We start from the raw sequence: 20,357 nt of genomic DNA, 5'->3' as shown, positions 1-20,357 counted from the left end.
ACCATTATTATAAAACGTGGCTACAGTAAAAAGATACATTATTTGTTTATTACGTTACAAGTATCCTACTTAATCATTATCTCTTACATATATACCCATCACTGTCATTGCTTCCCAAATAGTTATTTTGTTTAAGAATTTCAATATCATCATCTCTAAGTACCGTAATTCTTCTTAACGTGATCCACAACACAAGATTCATATAAATCTTAAAACACGTCATACTTAGCCCACACCAAACAATTGCACCCTTATGAGTGTCATGCCCAGAAATTCAATCATAACAAGTCTTCTACAGTTCTACTCACTAAACTTGCACAAACTTTGGTCAACCTCATAGACTCATAGCACCCCACCCCACAAGAATACATACCAGCATACTGAATTGATCATCATCAACTCGAGCAGCTTTTCGAAAATGGAGTCACACCCTCCACCTTTCAACCCCAACCCATGGGACCCACTTCCACCACCACCACCACAACCTCCCAACTTCCAATGGGGGAATCCTGGATTTCCCGGCGACGGTTTTACTCAATTTCAACCCTTTCACCCTCCTCCCGATCACTCCTTCGCCGCCGCCGGAGGTGGTTTCTGTCAGCCGCCGCAGCCTCCGCCGCAGCCTCAGCCGAAACCCCATTTCTTAAAGAAGCGGAAATTCGGTAATTTCTTCAAATAAATTTGATGGGTACTAGTAGAACTACTTCAGTTTTTGTTAATTGTTTGATAAATTGTTGATTTTGTATGTTAATTGAACTGATTACAACTAGGTAGAACTATTTGCTAAGAAAAAAATCACAACTTTACTGGAATTAGGGTTTTGATGATTTTGTTGTGATAAGCTTGATATTGTCCACTGTGTCCACTGAATGGTATGTAACTTGCTATAATTATATACACTTGTGAATGATTAGATTTTGGTAGGAAAAGCTCGTTTCTTGATCAGGTAAGGCGGTTCGAGTTTGAAGCTCTTTCTTTGATGGTGTGAGATATGGTAGGTGATTTTATTGCTTTCTTTTTGATAGATAGAGTTGATGATGGCAGTTTTGTGAAGCTTTATGTTGGTGGGATTCCTCGAACTGCGACCCAAGATGAGGTATGTTACTGTGGTTTTATGAGCCTATTTGTTCATCTGATGAGCTGTGTCAAGTTCCACAATGTGTTTCATTATAAGGAGAATTATTTGATGCTTGTCAAAGTATGAATTCTTGCACATATTAACAAAATCCTTGTTATACAGAAAATTATAGGTCTAGAAGTCCCTATTATTCCTCGCTGTGATAGCTTTCCCTCGTGTTTTTGGTGTCGTTACTGGAAGCATCAACCAAAACCACTACAACAACAAAAATAAATGAATAACAATAGTTAGAAGAAGAAGAAGTAAATCTTAAAGGCTTTTGTCATTTGTGTTTACAGATTTTTGCAGCTGTTTATACAGAGTATGTGTTTTTCTTTCCAATCTTAATCAATCTATAAGTGTTCCTATACCCTGCAATTGCTCCTGAAGTGACCATGCCTCTATCATATTTAGTTTAATTTTACAACTCCATGCATCTCATGTAAAGGTCACCCTTGTCCTCTTGAGAAAGCAAAAAATGTCACTCCTTGACACCCTCCATCTCTTGGTTTTTGTTAACAAAAATATATGTATGGAGGAACAATGCAAACTTTGTAAACAAGACTACAGGTCACAAGGCTGGATATCAAGCATGTTGCTCCCTTTAATTAGCTGAGAAAGTCTTTTCTTCCTATGCGAATATGAAATTCATACTTCATAGTGTGCTACTTGAATAGAAATGTTTTGGACTTTTTTTGGCTTGCATTAACTGCTTATTTAGATTATTTTGGACATATATTCACTCACTGTATTCATCCCTTTTTTCTTGCTTACATGTGAGTTTTATGATCTTTTTTTGATGAAGATTACTCTGAGGTTTCATGATCCCTTTTATAGTATACTTGCTCTATCCGAGGTTTCACATAGTGTTTTGGCCTTTGTTCTTATATGTAGATTTTTTGCTTGTTTCAAGAGCATGGAAATGTCATGGAGGTTGTTCTTCTTCCTGATAAATGGACAGGTCAACAGCAAGGTATACACGTATGCAAAGAAATTGCTTTATGCTTTAGCATATTTGTTGACTGTGTAATTAGAGCTGTCAATTCTGGTAAACGGGACGGGTTTGGGTCGGGTAAGAGTGGGTCGGGTCAACTTGGGTTGGGTCAATTCAGATTAATTCCATAACCTATGCGGGTCGGGTTTGGGTTGGGTCATGCTAAAGTTGGGTCACGTCGGGTCATACTTCTTATCGGGTTTGGGTCAGGTTAATAACAGGTCGGGTTACATTCGGGTCGGGTGAACAATAGGTCGGGTTACATTCGGGTCGGGTGAACAATAGGTCGGGTTTAATTCGGGTTTTCAAGGGTTAGGATAATTATCATTTTTATCAAGCTAATTATTTCCTTTGATTATAATATATATGGCAATATATTAGGGAACTATAGTCTATAATTTAGGAAGATAATTATCTCCTTTGACCATACAACAAATATATACTATATTTAACTCTTAAATTTGAGGATGATGCTCCTTTCTTTTGCTGGCTTGAACCAACTTGGTCTCCCAAGACAAAATGCTTTAATCTACAATAATAAGGTGGTCTAAATTGCATTTAGTGATTTAAAATCGGGTCGGGGAACAATTTGGGTTGAATTTAGGTCGGATCAATAACAATTCGTGTTAATTTCGAGTCGGGTTAGTAACAGATCGGGTTGAATTTTTGAGTTGGGTAAGTAATAGGTATGGTAAAATTCGGGTTGGGTCAATAATAATTCGGGTTGAATTTGGGTCAGGTCAATATCAAGTCAGGTTGATTTCGGATCGGGTTTGTAACAGGTTGGGTTAAATTCAAGTCAGGTAAGTAACAAGTCGGGTTAAATTCGGGTATTGACGGGTTAAAAAGGGTTTGGGTCAATTTCGGTTCAAGTCGGGTTTGGTGCAAGTTAATTAAATTGGCCGTTGTAAATCGGTGCAAGTTGTAAACCGGTAAATTGGTCGTTTAAAAGCAAATTGAATGGTTCCACACACCCAATTGGACTCCCGGAGGGTATTAGGGACCATGGTAAACATTTCAGCAATTTTTATTTCCGGGCGAAAAAAAGTCTAAAAAATCCAAAATTGAAGGCTTTTTGAGAAATTTTGAAGGTTTCGGGGCCCGGTGTCAAAAAGTCTTGAAATTCTATGTGATACATCTCAGGGTCATATACTCATATAATGCCATTTGGAACCATATATGATCATTATTTGTTGTCATAAATGTTCGTGGTAGGCTTGAATTAATGAAATCAGTGCAAGTTGTAAACCGGTAAATTGGTCGTTTAATGGCAAATTAGATGGTTCCACCCACCTAATTGGACTCCTGGAGGGTATTAGGGACCATGGTAAAATTTTCGAAAATTTTTTATATTCGGGCAAAAATAAGTAAAAAAATTTCAAAATTGAAAGCTAATATACATGCTTTTTGTGTAATTTTGGAGGTTTCGGGGCTCGGTGTCGAAAATCCTTAAGAATTAGGGGATACATCTCGGGGTCCTATAATGACGTTTAAAATTGTAAATGATCATTATATGTTGTCATAAATGTTCGTGTTAGGCTTGACTTAATGAAATCGGTGCATGTTGTAAACCGGTATATTGGCTGTTTAAAGGCAAATTGGATGGTTCCACCCATCCAATTGGCCTTTCGAAGCGTATTAGGGATCATGGTAAACATTTTGGCAATTTTTATTTTCGGCCGAAAAAAAGTCAAAAAATTCCAAATTTAAAGTCTAAAGATCCATGCTTGTTGAGAAATTTTGGAGATTTCGAGGCCCGGTGTCGAAAAGCCTTGAAATTTAAGGATTATATCTCGGGGTCATATAATGCCGGTTGGAACCATATTTGATCTTATTTGTTGTTATAAATGTTCGTGGTAAGCTTGAGTTAATGAAAACGGTGCAAGTTGTAAACTGGTAAATAGTTCATTTAAAGGCAAATTGGATGGTTCCTCCTGCACAATTGGACTCCCGAACGGTATTAAGGACCATGGTAAACATTTCGACAATTTTTATTTACGGGCGAATAAAATCTAAAAATACAAAAATTGAAGGCTAATATCCACGTTTTTTGAGAAATTTTGAAGTCTTCGGAGCCCAGTGTCTAAAAGTTTCGAAATTCTAGGGAATACATCTCGGGGTCATATAATTTCGTTTGGAACCATATGTGATCATTATTTGTTGTCATAAATGTTCGTTGTAGGCTTGAGTTGATGAAATCGGTACAAGTTGTAAACCGGTAAATTGGTCGTTTAAAGGCAAATTGGATGGTTCCACCTACCCTATTAGGCCCCCAGTGGGTATTAGGGATCATGGTAAACATTTTGACAATTTTAATATCCGGGCGAAATAAGTCAAAAAATTCCTAAATTGAGGGCTTAATATCCACGTTTTTTTAGAAAATTTGAAGGTTCCAGGCCCGATGTAGAAAAGCCTTTAGATTTTATTAGATACATCTTGGGGTCATATAATGACGTTTGAAACCATAACTGACCATTATATGTTGTCATGAATGTTCGTGGTAGGCTTGAGTTAATTAAATAAGTGCCCGTTGTAAACCGGTAAATTGGTCGTTTAAATGCAAATTTGATGGTTCCACCCACCTAATTGGATTACCGGAGGGTATTAGGAACCATGGTAAACATTTCGGCAATTTTTTTTTCCAGGTGAATAAAATTAAAAAAATTCCAAAATTGAAGGCTAATATTCACGCTTTTTGAGAAATTTTTTAGGTTTCGGGCCTAGTGTCGAAAAACTTTGAGATTTTAGGGGATACTTCTCGGGGTCATATAATGACGTTTGAAACCATAAATGATCATTATATAATGTCATAAATGTTTGTGGTAGGCTTGAATTAATGAAATCGATGCAAGTTGTAAACCGGTAGATTCACCATTTAAAGGTAAATTGGATGGTTCCACCCACCTAATTGGACTCTCGGAGGATATTAGGGATCATGGTAAACATTTCTGCAATTTTTATTTGGAGGCGAAAACAAGTCAAAAAGTTCCAAAATTTAAGACTAATATCCACGTTTTTTTGAGAAATTTTGGAGGTTTCGGAATCCGATGTCAAAAAGACTTGAGATTTAAGGGGATACATCTCGGGGTCATATAAGGCCATTTGAAACCATATGTGATCATTATATGTTGTCATAAATGTTCGTGGTAGGCTTGAGTTTATGAAATCGGTGCAAGTTGTAAACCGGTAAATTGGACGTTTAAAGGCAAATTGGATGGTTCCACCCATCCAATTGGACTCCCAGAGGGTATTAGGAACCATGGTAAACATTTCGGCAATTTTTATTTACGGGCGAAAAAATGTAAAAAAATTTCAAAATTGAAGGCATTATCCACGTTTTTTGAGAAATTTTGAAGGTTTCGGGCCCGATGTCGAAAAGCCTTTAGATTTTATTTGATACATCTCGGGGTCATATAATGACGTTTGAAACCATAAATGACCATTATATGTTGTCATGAATGTTCGTGGTAGGCTTGAGTTAATTAAATAAGTGCCCGTTGTAAATCGGTAAAGTGATCGTCTAAATGCAAATTGGATGGTTCCACCCACCTAATTGGACTACCGGATGGTATTAGGGACCATGGTAAACATTTTGACAATTTTTATTTCCGAGCGAAAAAAAGTCAAAAAATTCCAAAATTAAAGACTAATATCCACGCATTTTGCGAAATTTTGAAGGTTTCGGGACTCGGTGTCGAAAAGTCCTGAAATTCCATGGAATATATCTTGGTGTCATATAATGCCGTTTGGAACCTTATATGATTTTTATATGTTGTCAGAAATGTTCGTGGTAGGCTTGAGTTAATGAAATCGATTCAAGTTGTAAATCGGTAAATTTGTCGTTTAAAAGCAAATTGGATGGTTCCACCCACCCAATCCAATGAGACTCCCAAAGGGTATTAGGGACCATGGTAAATATTTCGTCAATTTTTATTTCCAGGGTAAAAAAGTAAAAAAATTCCAAAATTGAAAGCTAATATTCACGCTTTTTGAGAAATTTTGGAGGTTTCGGAACCCGTTGTAGAAAAGCCTTGCGATTTTAGAAGATACATCTCGAGGTTATATAATGTCGTTTGGAACCATATGTGATCGTTATATGTTGTCATAAATATTCGTGGTAGGCTTGAGTTTATGAAATCGGTGCAAGTTGTAAACCGGTAAATTGGTCGTTTAAAAGCAAATTGGTTAGTTCCACTCATCCAATTGGACTCCCAGAGGGTATTAGGAACCATGGTAAATATTTCGGCAATTTTTATTTTCGGGCGAAAAAAAGTAAATAAATCTCAAAATTGAAGGCTAATATCCACGTTTTTTTAGAAAATTTTGAGGTTTCGGAACCCGATGTCGAAAAGACTTGAGATTTAAGGGGATACATGTCGGGGTCATATAATGCCGTTTGGAACCATATGTGATCGTTATATGTTGTCATAAATGTTCGTAGTAGGCTTGAGTTTATGAAATCGGTGCAAGTTGTCAACCGGTAAAATGTTCGTTTAAAGGCAAATTGGATGGTTCTACCCATCCAATTGGACTCCCAGAGGGTATTAGGGACCATGGTAAACATTTCGGCAATTTTTATTTACTGGCGAAAAAAAGTAAAAAAAATTCAAAATTGAAGGTTAATATCCACTTTTTTTGAGAAATTTTAGAGGTTTTCGAACCGGATGTCGAAGAGACTTGAGATTTTAAGAAATATATCTCGGGGTCATATATGTCGTTTGGAACCATTTATGATCATTATTTGTTGTTATAAATGTTCGTGGTTGGCTTGAGTTAATGAAATCGGTGCAAGTGGTAAAACGGTAAATTGGCCGTTTAGAGGCAAATTGGTGGTCCCACTCCCCAATTGGACTACCGGTGGGTATTAGGGACCACGGTAAACATTTCTGTTTCAGGCGAAAAAAATTAAAAAATTTCCAAAATTGAAGACTAATATCCACGTAGTTTGAGAAAGTTTTTATGTTTCGGGGCCCGGTGTCGAAAAGCTTTGAGATTTTAGGGGATACATCTCGGGGCCATATAATACTATTTTAAACCATAAATGATCATTATATGTTGTCATAAATGTTCGTGGTAGGCTTGAGTTAATGTAATCGTGCAAGTTGTAGACCAGTAAATTGGCCGTTTGAAGGAAAATTGGATGGTTCCACCAAGTCAATTGGAGGGTATTAGGTACCATGGTAAACATTTTGGCAATTTTTATTTCCGAGCGAAAAAAGTCAAAAAATTTTAAAATTGAAGACTAATATCCACGCATTTTGCGAAATTTTGAAGGTTTGGAGACTCGGTGTCGAAAAGTCTTGAAATTCCAGGGAATACATGTTGGTGTCATACATTGTTGTTTGGAACCTTATATGATTATTATATGTTGTCATAAATGTTCGTGGTAGGCTTGAGTTAATGAAATCGGTGCAAGTTGTAAATCGGTAAATTTGTCGTTTATAGGCGAATTTGATGGTTCTACCCAATGGGACTCCCAGAGGGTATTAGGGACCATGGTAAATATTTTATTAATTTTTATTTTCGGGTGAAAAAAAGTGAAAAATTTCCAAAATTGAAGGCTAATATCCACGCTTTTTGAGAAATTTTGGAGGTTTCGTGGTCCGTTGTAGAAAAGCCTTAGATTTTAGGGGATACATGTCGGGGTCATATAATGTCGTTTGGAACTATATATGGTCATTATACGTTGTCATAAATGTTCGTAGTAGGCTTGAATTAATGAAATTGGTGCAAGTTGGAAATCAGTAAATTGGTCGTTTAAAGGAAAATTGTATGGTTCCACCTACCCAATTGGACTCTGGGAACGTATTATGGATCATAGTAAACATTTCCTCAATTTAAATTTCCGGACGAAAAAAGTAAAAAAATTCAAAAATTGAAGGCAAATATCCACGCTTTATGAGAAATTTGGAGTCTTCGGGACCCAGTATCTAAACGTCTTGAAATTCTAGGGAATACATCTTGGGGTCTTATAATGTCGTTTGGAACCATATATGATCACTATATGTTGTCAAAAATGTTCGTGGTAGGCTTGAGTTAATGAAATCGGTGCAAGTTGTAAACCAGTAAATTGGTCGTTTAAAGGCAAATTGGATGGTTCCACCTAGCCAATTGGACTCCCAGAGGGTATTAGGGACCATGGTAAAGATTTTGACAATTTTTATTTCCGAGCGAAAAAAGTCAAAAAATTCCAAAATTGAAGACTAATATCCACGCATTTTGCAAAATTTTGAAGGTTTCGGGACTCGGTGTCGAAAAGTCTTGAAATTCCACGGAATACATCTTGGTGTCATATAATGCCGTTTGGAAACTTATATGATTTTTATATGTTGTCATAAATGTTCGTGGTAGGCTTGAGTTAATGAAATCGGTTTAAGTTGTAAATCGGTAAATTTGTCGTTTAAAGGCAAATTGGATGGTTCTACCCACCCAATGGGACTCCCAAACTGTATTAGGGACCATGGTAAATATTTCGTCATTTTTTATTTCCGGGCAAAAAAAGTAAAAAAATTCCAAAATTGAAGGCTAATATCCACGCTTTTTGAGAAATTTTGTAGGTTTCGAGGCCCGTTGTAGAAAAGCCTTGCGATTTTAGGGGATACATCTCGGGGTCATATAATGTCGTTTGGAACCATATATGATCATTACATGTTGTCATAAATGTTCGTGGTAGGGCTGAATTAATGAAATCGGTTTAAGTTGTAAATCTGTAAATTGGTCGTTTAAAGGCAAATTGGATGGTTCCACCTACCCAATTTGTAACACCCCCGATTTACTAACCGAAAATAAACAAGAATTAAAGGAAAAATAAACAACCTTTAAATAAAATTGCGGAAGCATACACCTAAATCGGAGGTATCACCGCCACACTCAACAACCTGTCGAGTGTTAAGGCTTATAAATCCCAATAAATACAACCCAATAAATCTAGGTGGGCTATTTATACAACTTTACAAACTGGTTACAACATATTACTCGAAACACTTGAGCTCCTTTAGCTTACATTCACTTGATAAACCTGCTTAAAAAAATCTTGACTGCTCACCATTAAGGACAAATTCCAAAATAGATCGTCGCAGGGCCACCATAAGAAAAAGACATGGCCGCAAACACAAGTAGCAAAACAAAATAACACACACACGTCAGCAAAAGCTGAGTAATCATCACATATCAGAATATAGAGTATATTTGAATAATAGACAATACTAGCTCAATTAAACAATGTAGTTCGAAACTACATTATACATTGTACTCTGAAAAATAACCTTTATCAACTCAACCTCGAATAATAATCCTTTACTCAACTCATAACCAATAGTGTGCCATGCTCTTTGTTCTATACCTAGCCTTGGACATGGGTAATTCGAATAAAACCTAGAAGTATAAAAACTTGAATACTCCCAATAACCAGAAAACACCTTGAACCAGACCACATACGGGTCAATTCCCATTGTAGGGGGACCATAGAAAAATAAATAATAAAGATTGTACCTCATTCTTAACTCATGATCATTATCTCATTACCAACAAGCCAAGGACTAAGGTCTATAACGCCGAGCCTCAAACCAATAACAAAATAATAATCTCAACCTTTTTAATCTCATACATCGATCAAATAATCATAAACTTGATAATAAATAGTATCTCAATAATGGCACGAGTTCCCAAATAACATGACAATTGGATTCATAATATCTCAACTCCTAAAAAAAACACTAATAACCTGAATATAATCAAATCTCAACCCAAAAATAATACTCTGCATTAACAACCCTAAAACCTCGATAAAACAATACTCCCTATAACAATAACATTAAAAATCTCAGGAAAAAAAAAAAATAGAACAATCAATCAATACAACAATAATAACAAGACAATAACAAGACAATTAAATCAGATCATATCATAAAATTATATACATCAATCATAGCTATAAATTCAAGCATATAAATATCAAATCATACAATAATATAAAGCAATAATTATACAAACAATTCCAAAATTAAATCCGTGTAATTACACATAATAAATAATACAATCAAACATCTCCAAATTGATAAAGTGTGATTACATATAATAATTAATGTGATCAAACAACTCCAAAGGGTTGTGCGTGATTACCTTTCAATGAACTGCAATAGCATATACGAAGTATGATATAAGGGACGAAATAAATTGGCAATCTTGCAGTTCACGGCTTTGATTTCCCAAATATATTGTGCACCTTCTCTTTTAATCTTATAATACAAATACAATTAATACATATAATGATGGATATTAGAGAATAAAACAAAAAATTAATGAAGAAGAATCAAATAGAATTTTTTACAAAAATCAATTTTGGGTTTGGTTAACAAATCCCACGCATAAGAACGAAAACGGCTGCTTTCTTTCTTTTTTTTTTTTTTTTTTTCAATAACTTTATTAGGGTTTAAGAATAGTTTATATACGTTTAAAATTGTAGAGTCCTATTTAAATTAAAATAGGGTTTTAAACCTTTCCGAACTCTAAAATAAAAATATAAAAAAATATATAATATAAAATCATAAAAAATTGGGGTATTACACAATTGGAATCCGGGAGGGTATTATGGACCATGGTAAACATTTCGGCAATTTTAATTTCTGGACGAAAAAAATTAAAAAATTGAAGGCGAATATCCACGCTTTTTGAGAAATTTGGAGTCTTCGAGGCTCGGTGTCTAAAAGTCAATTCCAAAATTGAAGGTTAATTATCCACGCTTTTTGAGAAATTTCGAATGTTTCGGGGCCTGGTGTCGAAAAGCATTGAGATTTTAGGGGATACATCTCGAGGGTCATATAATGACGTTGGGATCCATATGTGATAATTATATGTTGTCATAAATGTTCATGGTAAGATTGAGTTAATGAAATCGGTGCAAGTTGTAAACCGGTAAATTGGTCGTTTAAAGGCAAATTGGATGGTTCCACCCAGCCAATTGGACTCCTAGAGGATATTAGGGACCATGGTAAACATTTCGGCCATTTTTATTTTCGGGTGAAAAAAAGTCAAAAAATTCCAAAAGTGAAGGTTAACATTAGAGCTGTCATTTCGGGTAAATGGGTCGGGATTGGGTCGGGTCAACTCGAGTCGGGTCAATTTGGGTTAATGCCGTAACCTATGCGGGTCGGGTTCGGGTTGGGTCATGCTTAAGTCGGGTCATAAATCTTATGGGGTTTGGGTCGGGTTTAGGTCGGGTTAACAACAAGTCGGTTTACATTTGGGTCGAGTGAACAATAGGTCGGGTTTAAATTCGGGTTTTTACGGTTTAAAACGGGTTTGGGTAATTCTCGGGTTCGAGTCGGGTTCGGTTCAAGTCAATAATTTGCGAGTTAGAATTAGGTCAGGTCATTCTCGGGTTTGTGTCGGGTTCGATTCAAGTCCAATAATTTGCTGGTTATAATTAGGTCGGGTCATTTTCAATTCGGGTCATTCTCGGGTTTAAGTCGGGTTCGGTTCAAGTCAATAATTTGCGAGTTATAATCAGTTTGGGTCATTTCTAAGTCGGGTCGTTCTCAGGTTCAAGTCGGGTTGTGTTCAAGTCAATAATTTGTGGGTTACGATCAGGTTAGGTCATTTCCAAGTCGGGTTATATTCGGGTTCAACTAACTATAAATATATAATTATCATTTTTATCAAGCTAATTATTTCCTTTGTATATAATATACTTTTTATATGGCAACATACTAGGGAACTACAGTCTATAATTTAGGAAGATCAAGACAATTATCTCCTTTGATCATACAACAAATATATACTATATTTAACTCTTTAATTTGGGGATGATACTCCTTTCTTTTGCTGCCTGAACCGACTTGGTCTCCCTAGAACAAATGCTTTGATCAATAATAATAAGGTGGTGTAAATTGCATTTAAGGTGATTTGAAATTGGGTCAGGAACAATTTGGGTTGAATTTAGGCCGGTTCAATAACAAGTCGTGTTGATTTCGAGTCGGGTTAGTAACAGATTGGGTTGAATCTTTGGGCCGAGTTAGTAATAGGTCGGGTAAATTTTGGGTCGGGTCAATAACAAGTCGGGTTGAATTTGGGTCGGGTCAATAACAAGTCGGGTTGATTTTAGGTCGGGTTAAATTCAGGTTTTGATGGGTTGAAACAGGTTTGGGTCAATTTCGGTTCAATTCGGGTTCAGTTCAGGTCAATAATTTACGGATTACATTCGGGTCGGGTCATCTCTAGGTCGGTTCATGTTCGGGTTCGGGTCTCACATACTCGGGTCAACTCTGATCTAGGGTTGGTTTCAGGTTGGGTCAGGTCGGGTTTTGGTCACCATTTTTTCGGCTTTAGATGGGTCGGTTAATAATCGGGTTTGAGTCGGTATTTTGGGTCGGGTCAACTTTTGACAGCTCTATATGTAATCATGTTCTCCTTTTAATTTTGTCCCCCTTTCAACTTTTCTACTTCACAAAATATTGTCCCCTGCTAATTATAAATGTTAAATTCATATAAGCTGTGCAGATTTCCTTAGAATAAATGAATTTGCAATGAATATAATACCTTTTAGTCGCATCATTTCATGAAAGCACGTGTCTTAATTGAGTTTAATATTGAGCATCATAAATATTTAGTCAACAGCATATTGGCATTTGGGCAACTCATCTAATGATGTCTCATCTGTAAAGTTAAGGGACAAAAATTGTTACTTTAGACAGGGTAATTTATAGTGTTTTATCTAACTTCCCAGGAGTGGGAATCATATTATTTTATGTGTACACGTTTATCTTGTTGTTGGTTGCTATCATTTTGTATTGTTTATAGTTAAGGATGTGAATATTTGGTTCTCCCAAACCCATCTCAAAAGTTTTTAGGCTGGGTTGTCTCTATGGTCACTCTTTTTTTGTTTATCCTTTCTTGATGATCTAGTAATTGGTCTAATTTCCTTACGATTTTGCTACTACACACTATGGATGTGGAATTAAATGAATTGTCCTCATAAAGATTTGTCTTAGCTTCAAGTATTCTGTTGAATGATTCTCCCTCCATCACAGAGTAGTAACCATATTTAGTAATTTTGGGGTCAGCTTATAAATTGTTCCTCTGATTTACTCTTAAAGTTAGTCAGCTAATAAATGCAAGAGGAATCAGTGGTCAAAGTTGTGCCTTGAAAATCATTTGAAGTCAATTCGGACTTTATAATGGGATACAGGGAATAGTTCTTTCTCTGATTGCTTTCCTCAATACACCTCCTAAGTTCACTTTATCTTTGGATCTTTTAGAACAGAAAGGGTTAAGGGGTGGGAAGGGGAAGAGAAAAGTGGGTAACGTTCAGGCAGAGTACTGTATCAATTTCCAAATTGCCATGACTGTGATGCTAATGACTCAATGTCTGCAGATTATTGTTTTGTGAAGTATGCATTCACTGAGGAGGCTGACAGAGCAATAATAGCTTTAAACAATCAATTCACTTTTCCTGAAGTAAGTCAATAGAAGTCAGATAACTTGTTATTGAGTTTTCCTTTATCCCCTTGCTGTATGAACCATGGATGAACCCCATCATATAACCTCTTATTTACAGGCTATGGCTCCCATTAGAGTAAGATATGCTGATGGAGCCAGACAACGACAAGGTATTTCCTTAATTGTACGAAGTATTGTGTTCTGTTCTCTCTGTGACCTTTTTGTATTAGCATCATATATGAAGCCTGTGTCCTTGGTCCGTCAAACATCGTTTGCTTTTACTTCTTTATTTATTTATGTACTTTATTAATTCTTTTTTTTTTTTTTTTTTTTTTTTTTGCTCCTTTTCATTTTCTATTTTATCTCTTTGATTTGGTCCATTGACCATCTGAAAGCAATTGGTTATTGAAGAATGAGGAACATAAGGTTTCAACCCTGTAAAATTTCTTCAGATTAAAGGTGAAAGTTGTAACTGGTGTGTGGCTTGGTTGATGACCCAATTATTAATTTATTTCGTAATTTTATAGCATCATATTGTTGTATGTGCTCTGGCTGTCTGGCAAGATAGGCAAGTTTGGGTTTTCTTTCATATATTATCTTGAAAACCTTTGATTTTATTTTAGCTTAGATTGTGTGTTGCACCTTGCACATTTTTAAGTGAAACTGTTCTTTATCCTTTTTGTGTCATTTGAATTGGGAGAACCATTCTTAATGTCTTGTATGCTACAATCCAAATATGTTTTTTTTTTTTTTTTTTTTTTGAAGGAACAATCCAAATATGTTCATCATTTATTGACTATTGAACTGGAAAAATGTTAGTTTTCTGATACATGGGAATAAAAAATGTAATTAATTAAAATCATAAAGTTGTTTCCTTAAAGAAAATTAAAATTGTCATGGAATCATTACCTTGTGGAGATCAACTTTTACTTTCCTCGTTTTCTTTACTTGACCCATAGTTCTTGGCACAATATTTAAGGAGAGGAGAGAGAGAGTGTAATTGGTGCACAGTTACTTTCTCTCCCGTTGAGAGTACAAGAATTGTTGTTCCCGCATGCACTTTATAAGGGTAATTTGGTGAATATGACTACTAACTACTGACCAAATTTAGTATGGATCAAGTAATTTGACATTTTCATTTTAGGAATGTTAGTCAAATAAATATAAACAGAGGAAGTAATAGAAGAACAATTGAAAAAGTGCAAAATAAAGTAACCTGATTCAACTTGGATATTATTGAATTAAATAAGGATTTGTTGACTAAGATTAAGGAATTCTTATCCAATTTTGTTGGTCCCAATTTCGTAAAAGCAATCTTTATTGACACGCTCTTGGATGTATGAATGGCATGGCATGTTTTTAGTGTGGGAGGTGGGGTGCCCACATTGCACTTATTTGTGTAGGAAACTAGGAACGCTTTTAATATATCAATAGTTTTATGCGAGAAAACTTTGTAATAAAACTGCTACATTATTATCTGGGCTTTTGCCATGTACTCTAGAGCTGTTTGTCATATTATTTTAATGTGTAATGGAATTGATATGGGTCATCTTTCTATGTGCTTACTTTGTGTTCTTCCCCGACTTGTTTTTGTGGGGCACTTTCTCTAGGTTTGGAGCGTCCAGTGCAACATGATTCCTGCCTTGCTAGACCAGGTACTATCTTTAAGAGAAGGTAATGTATTTTGCTAACTACTGATTGGGTGCTCACTTTTTTCTTTCTTTGTTACCTTTTTGTTGAATTGCTCTCTAGGCTTGGTGCAAAATGATTTGGCCTTTTCTGGACCAGGTAACTTCTTCAGAATAGATGAATTTATGTCTGTCTATGACTAATATTACTTGTTTCTCTCTAAAATTTGAAGGTATTGTCATATATATGTTTTTTTGGGAAATTTATCTTTCTGGTTTACGTGTCGCAGCAATTGTCGGACAGAATCTGCACAAACTGTATGTAAATGGCTTTAATAGAGAAGCTTCAAAACGGGAGATTGAGGAAGTATGTTAACTCTTTGTATCCTTGGCCAATCACTTCAGAAATAATTGTTTTCTTTAATGTCACGAATTAGACCTAATTGGAAGACCCGTTGTTTGTGGTATCCAAATTAATTTCGATGTTGGCATCTTTGGATAGAATCATAGAATAGCTTTTTAATAACTTTTCCTTTTGTCAGATATTTTCTGCATATGGTGTTGTTGCTGATGTTTACCTACTGCGTGATGAATCTAAGCAAAGCCGTGGTTTGTTTTTGTATCCTTAATTTTCCACTCACTCTTTTCATTTCTTTATACAAGGGTGTGTTGATTATGTAATGGCTTATGTTTGCTATTGTTCTGCTGCCTAATTTGGTAATCCTCAAATCTTACCCTTAGATATTTACCTTGGCCTGGATTATGTTTCGTATGATGTGATTGTGATACATTTTATTTTGGCATGATATCTTTTCTTTATGGTGTGAGACTTTATAATGTGCAACACCATTGACTCATTTTTCCAAATCTGTTGTTGCTTCTTGTCACCATCTTAGCTGTAAGTAGTAAGTGCTGAGTGTGGTACTGTTGTTGCTTTTTATCTTTTTTAGTATTATTGAACAACTTTATGTGAACTTGATCAGTATTCATCCACCATGTTTGCTTTCACTTTTTAAAAAAATTTTGTGACATCAATTATTCTTGTCACTCCTGTGTCTCAGGCTCATCTTCAGGTGATACCTCTTTGGGTGGTGGTGAATTTTTAGTTTTGTTACTAATGTTATGTTTCTTTTGCTTTCTTTGATCACTGTGTAGATTACTTTCTTTTTCCTCTCTTAATACTCAAGTGGTCATGTTCAAACCATGTAGGATGTGGCTTTGTGGGCTTTACTCAAAGACATATGGCTGAGGCTGCAATCAGCGCGCTAAATGGAACCTATGTGATGAAAGTAAACCTGCGTAACTTTTATTTTCATCTTTCCAAGTCCTCTATGTTGATGATTGAATTTACTTGGTACTCAAATTTTCCTCAGGGGTGTGACTGTGCATTAGCTGTTCGTTTTGCTGAACCTAAGAAGCCAAAGAATGGAGAAGTCAGGTAATTATTCTTCCATCACTTGGTTTGTCAACAAATTCAGAAATCCTATAGGCCCTTTACAATTTGTAAACTTGATGCTATCTTACTGCATAATTTGGGGATGCTTTTAATTTTACTGGCAATGAAGCTAGTATTGAGTAAATCTTCACACTTCAGTTGTGGAGCACACCCAAACAGCAATATAGTGTCAAATATTAAAACCATTTTCATTGATGATGATAACAATTGTAATTAACTCCTGATGGTCATATTTTGTTCTTTTGAGAAATTATTGCCTGTGTAAACAATTTGCTGTCATTTAGTCGATTTAAACTTTATTGATGTGTCCTTTTAAAATTCAAATCAGACTTGCTTTCGTACGGGGATTTTTTTGCTATTATCTTTCATCTGTTTTGGAGAACCAATTGCTCTCTAAATCTAGCATGGCTGTTTGGATGATACATATTGGGAGATAATAATAATGGGTGGTTTAGAATTGGGAAACCAATTTGCTTCTGGACTCTACAGTTGGAACCTGGGAATATACTTTTCTCCAATATCCCAGAAATAAAGGTAGGTCATTTAATTTAGAAAGATTATCAATAGAGATTCTGTGGTGGAAGTGTTATTGTTCTGTCTTCTGATGGATCTTGGTTCTGATCTCTTGTTGATTTGTTGTTTCTATTAAATGCGGCTTCTATATAATGTCAAATGTTATGTATCAGGGTATGTGTTGGCCATGATAAACTAAATCAGTAATGCAACTCTCTTTTCCTTAATGTGGGCTGATTAATGATCTATGTTTTTGCCCTCGTGAATGATAGATTGATACAAAGTAACACACAAAGCCATAAGATATGTAAATATCACTATGGCATCTAAATATATATATACTTTGTATATGTTTTACTTTGCTACCACTCAATACTACTTTGTGCAGGCCAATTCCAAATCCTGTGGATATGCGGGGAAGTAGCAAGTCCAATGCTCTACATCTTGTTAGTACATACTTGCCAATCTGGATAAATTGATATTATGCGTTCTGTTTATTAAAAGAAAGTATGTATGCACATGACTAGAATTCTTTTGTTTTTTTTTTTAAAAAAAAATAGCTTTGGGGGGAACCTTTAAATATTTCAAGATCTCTTGGTGAATCTTTTTGCTAAAGTATGTTTTCTTTCTCAATTGAATCTCAGTTGCTGTCCGCACAACTACTTTTTGCAAATAATGTTCTGACCTTAAATTTGTTATACTGCATTGATATATCTTGTATGTCGTCATTTTGGATTTACCTATTGAATGGACTTTAGTTTTCTTTTCATCATTTTAATTATTATATAGTGATTTGAGTTTAATGGGCAAATTCTAATTAAAACTACTAGTATGTGGCTATTATTTGAATTGCAGTACTATGCTATTAAATAATTTCTGTTTTGTCTGTGGGTTTTTTATTAACCATTTGAGAAATATTAAAAGAAATAGTTTGAGCTTACTGCAGGGTAACTCATCAAATTCCATGCAAGTAAACAACACAGGCATACAAGGTAACAGTTTTCCTACAGTGGGAAACAGGTTGGAGTGTCCTGCTAATGAGATGCAGAAACCACTTCACAAGCCAATTTCACCTTCACGGTTTTCTCAGATGTCATTACAACACTCACAGCCTTTGAAGGGGAGCCCTCAGCCCTCCAGACAAGCTGAATCTCAGCTTTCAACACCATTGCATTCAAACCAAAAATCAAATAACAGTATAGAGCAGCAAAATGATGATCAGGTTTGCTTCAACTTGTGTTTTCACATTATTTGCCGTATATTCATGGACAACTTTCTGTCTCTGAGCTATTGCCATATGTGTGTATCTAGTTTCTCATTTTTTGTCTCTTTTATTTTCAGTCACCCCAGACCTGCAGAGATACTGGATCAAATTCAGTTATGCTGATCTCTGAACCTGCTTTGTGTCCATCCAGAAGTGATTTGTCAGAAAATCCTATAGACTGTGATTGGAGTGAACATATCTGCCCTGATGGATGCAAATACTACTACAATTGTTTGACATGTGAAAGCAGGGTAACATTTCAATGTCTTGCTAGGCTTTAACCTGTTTCCTCGCTTCTGGTTCTTATCTTGTTGGCTCTAACTTTTATGAATTTTGTAGTGGGAAAAGCCAGAGGAGTTTGCCCTTTATGAACAACAGTTAAAAGGGAGGCAGGTGCATAAACATTCTTGTCAAGAGCCCCGTCTCTCAGCTTTGGAGGCTTCATCTGTTGTAGAAGACTGTCAAATCCAAGCAGCACATGATCAGAAGGAACCATGCGATTTCGAAAAGCCCCAGTTGACAATGTCGTGTTCTGTGGTTAGTCTTCCCTATGCTCCCGTTACTAATTATTTACTTGCTTTTTTAATTTGTTGCATATAATGTTTTTGATGTCTGGAAAAGGTTATTCATTTCTCTAATTAGTAGTACTGTTTTATGGTTGGACTTTTTGATGATGCTCTGACTTAAATATAGCATTGTTTCTTAATAAATTCATGTCATATCAAGAATTGAGACAGTGTAACAACTAATTCCTGAGGCAGGGTGAGGAATTTCATTTTAGCAAGTTACTCCTCAGTCCTCACCCTTCATTTACTCATCTTTTGTGCCAATCCTCTATTATTATATGCTAAAATGTCAGATTGAACCATTGATTGAAAGTATAACCTGTGCGGCTGTGCCAGAGTTGTTTATATCAATGGTCGTCGTTATTCGGTGGGATTTTGACATAGCTTAACATACGGTAACATCACCCCTGTGTTCATTGTCCAACTGAGATTATGAGAAAAATTAGTATGTCATTGGCAACACAATATTTTAATTTTTCCAAGGAATGATTTGGTCCAATTACATTTTTAAGGTTTGGAAATATATCTTTTTCATCCAATTGAAGTTATGAGGCCTTTTCAACTTCTATTTTTACTATGAAAGTTGGCTTTGAATCTATTTTGTTTTTGTTATACTCCAGGAACATGGTCATGAGCAAGTACAAGCAGAAACCAGTGCACTTGGTGGGCCGTCTTTTGTTCAATAGGTAGCATCTCAATTTTTTCACTTTTTTTTTTTTATAAAAAAATATTATTATTTTGCTTTCCTTTTGCTTGTAACAACTTGGTATTAGATCTGTATATTATCTATATAAGGACCAGGAAACTGTATCAAAAGGGAAGTTCTTTTTCATGGGTTTTTCTTCCTGCTAGCTCTGCACTTAACTGTAAGTATACCAATGATGTGCTAATTTGGAGTTACGCATTGATCATTGTTTAATCCACGATTAATATGGTGTACGACCTTAAAAGGACGTCTCTTAGGTAGAAAAAAAAAGGCAAGTACTGCTGTGAATTGTGGTATAATTTGTTGAAATGCTGATCAATCTATGGTCTTATTTAACTTCCACCAAATCTATCAGGAAGTATTGTAGTTATGTTTTTACACAGGAAGCTGAGGTCGGAATCTTGCATGATAGTATATCATTATAAATTGTTGTGAGACCATCTTACATAAGTTTTGTTCATCTTCAAACTCGGTACATAATGTTAATTTCATTCCTTTCCTGCTTAGAGATTCGACTCATCTAATTCATAAAGTAAGATGAACAAGTAGTTTCAGTAATAATACCCCAACTTCCAGATTCTCCTCAACAATGTTGTATGAACTTATATCTCGTATCTTACTTCAAATTACGACATAGTATTATATCTAGTTATTAACCTTGAGAATATTTCATAAAC

The 20,357-nt window shown here is 35.4% G+C and overlaps 1 protein-coding gene across 4 annotated transcripts; it reads left to right on the top strand.

Moving 5' to 3' along the window:
* Positions 1 to 286: 286 nt before the first annotated feature.
* Positions 287 to 19,806, top strand: LOC145605095 (flowering time control protein FCA-like). 4 transcript variants are annotated; one of them, XM_081661124.1, is made up of 16 exons: positions 287 to 662; positions 1,026 to 1,096; positions 2,012 to 2,090; positions 13,483 to 13,565; positions 13,666 to 13,717; positions 15,158 to 15,202; positions 15,300 to 15,335; positions 15,466 to 15,542; positions 15,718 to 15,781; positions 16,385 to 16,464; positions 16,549 to 16,613; positions 17,533 to 17,590; positions 18,091 to 18,366; positions 18,486 to 18,659; positions 18,748 to 18,945; positions 19,595 to 19,806. In XM_081661124.1, the coding sequence occupies exons 1-16, from the start codon at positions 419 to 421 to the stop codon at positions 19,658 to 19,660; spliced, it is 1,668 nt and encodes a 555-aa protein (XP_081517250.1). In that variant the 5' UTR covers positions 287 to 418; the 3' UTR covers positions 19,661 to 19,806. The 4 variants fall into 4 exon arrangements, with proteins under 4 accessions (XP_081517250.1, XP_081517242.1, XP_081517263.1 ...); XM_081661116.1 differs by having other exon boundaries at positions 288 to 662; positions 15,718 to 15,784; XM_081661137.1 differs by having other exon boundaries at positions 294 to 662; positions 1,045 to 1,096; positions 15,718 to 15,784.
* The last annotated feature ends 551 nt before the right edge of the window (positions 19,807 to 20,357 follow it).

The sequence above is a fragment of the Chenopodium album genome, chromosome 2, assembly GCF_948465745.1.
Source record: "Chenopodium album chromosome 2, dcCheAlbu1.1, whole genome shotgun sequence".
Lineage (NCBI taxonomy): Eukaryota > Viridiplantae > Streptophyta > Magnoliopsida > Caryophyllales > Amaranthaceae > Chenopodium > Chenopodium album.
The sequence above is the reverse complement of the archived record's forward strand: the minus strand, read 5'-3'. Positions and strand labels throughout refer to the sequence as shown.

Bases quoted from the DNA above. Each gene is read 5' to 3' on its own strand.
- LOC145605095 (XM_081661116.1), top strand. From the start codon at position 419: ATGGAGTCACACCCTCCACCTTTCAACCCCAACCCATGGGACCCACTT. The intron at 13,566-13,665 runs GTAAGTCAATAG...TCTTATTTACAG, and splicing joins ATCAATTCACTTTTCCTGAA to GCTATGGCTCCCATTAGAGT. The intron at 18,946-19,594 runs GTTAGTCTTCCC...GTTATACTCCAG, and splicing joins TGACAATGTCGTGTTCTGTG to GAACATGGTCATGAGCAAGT.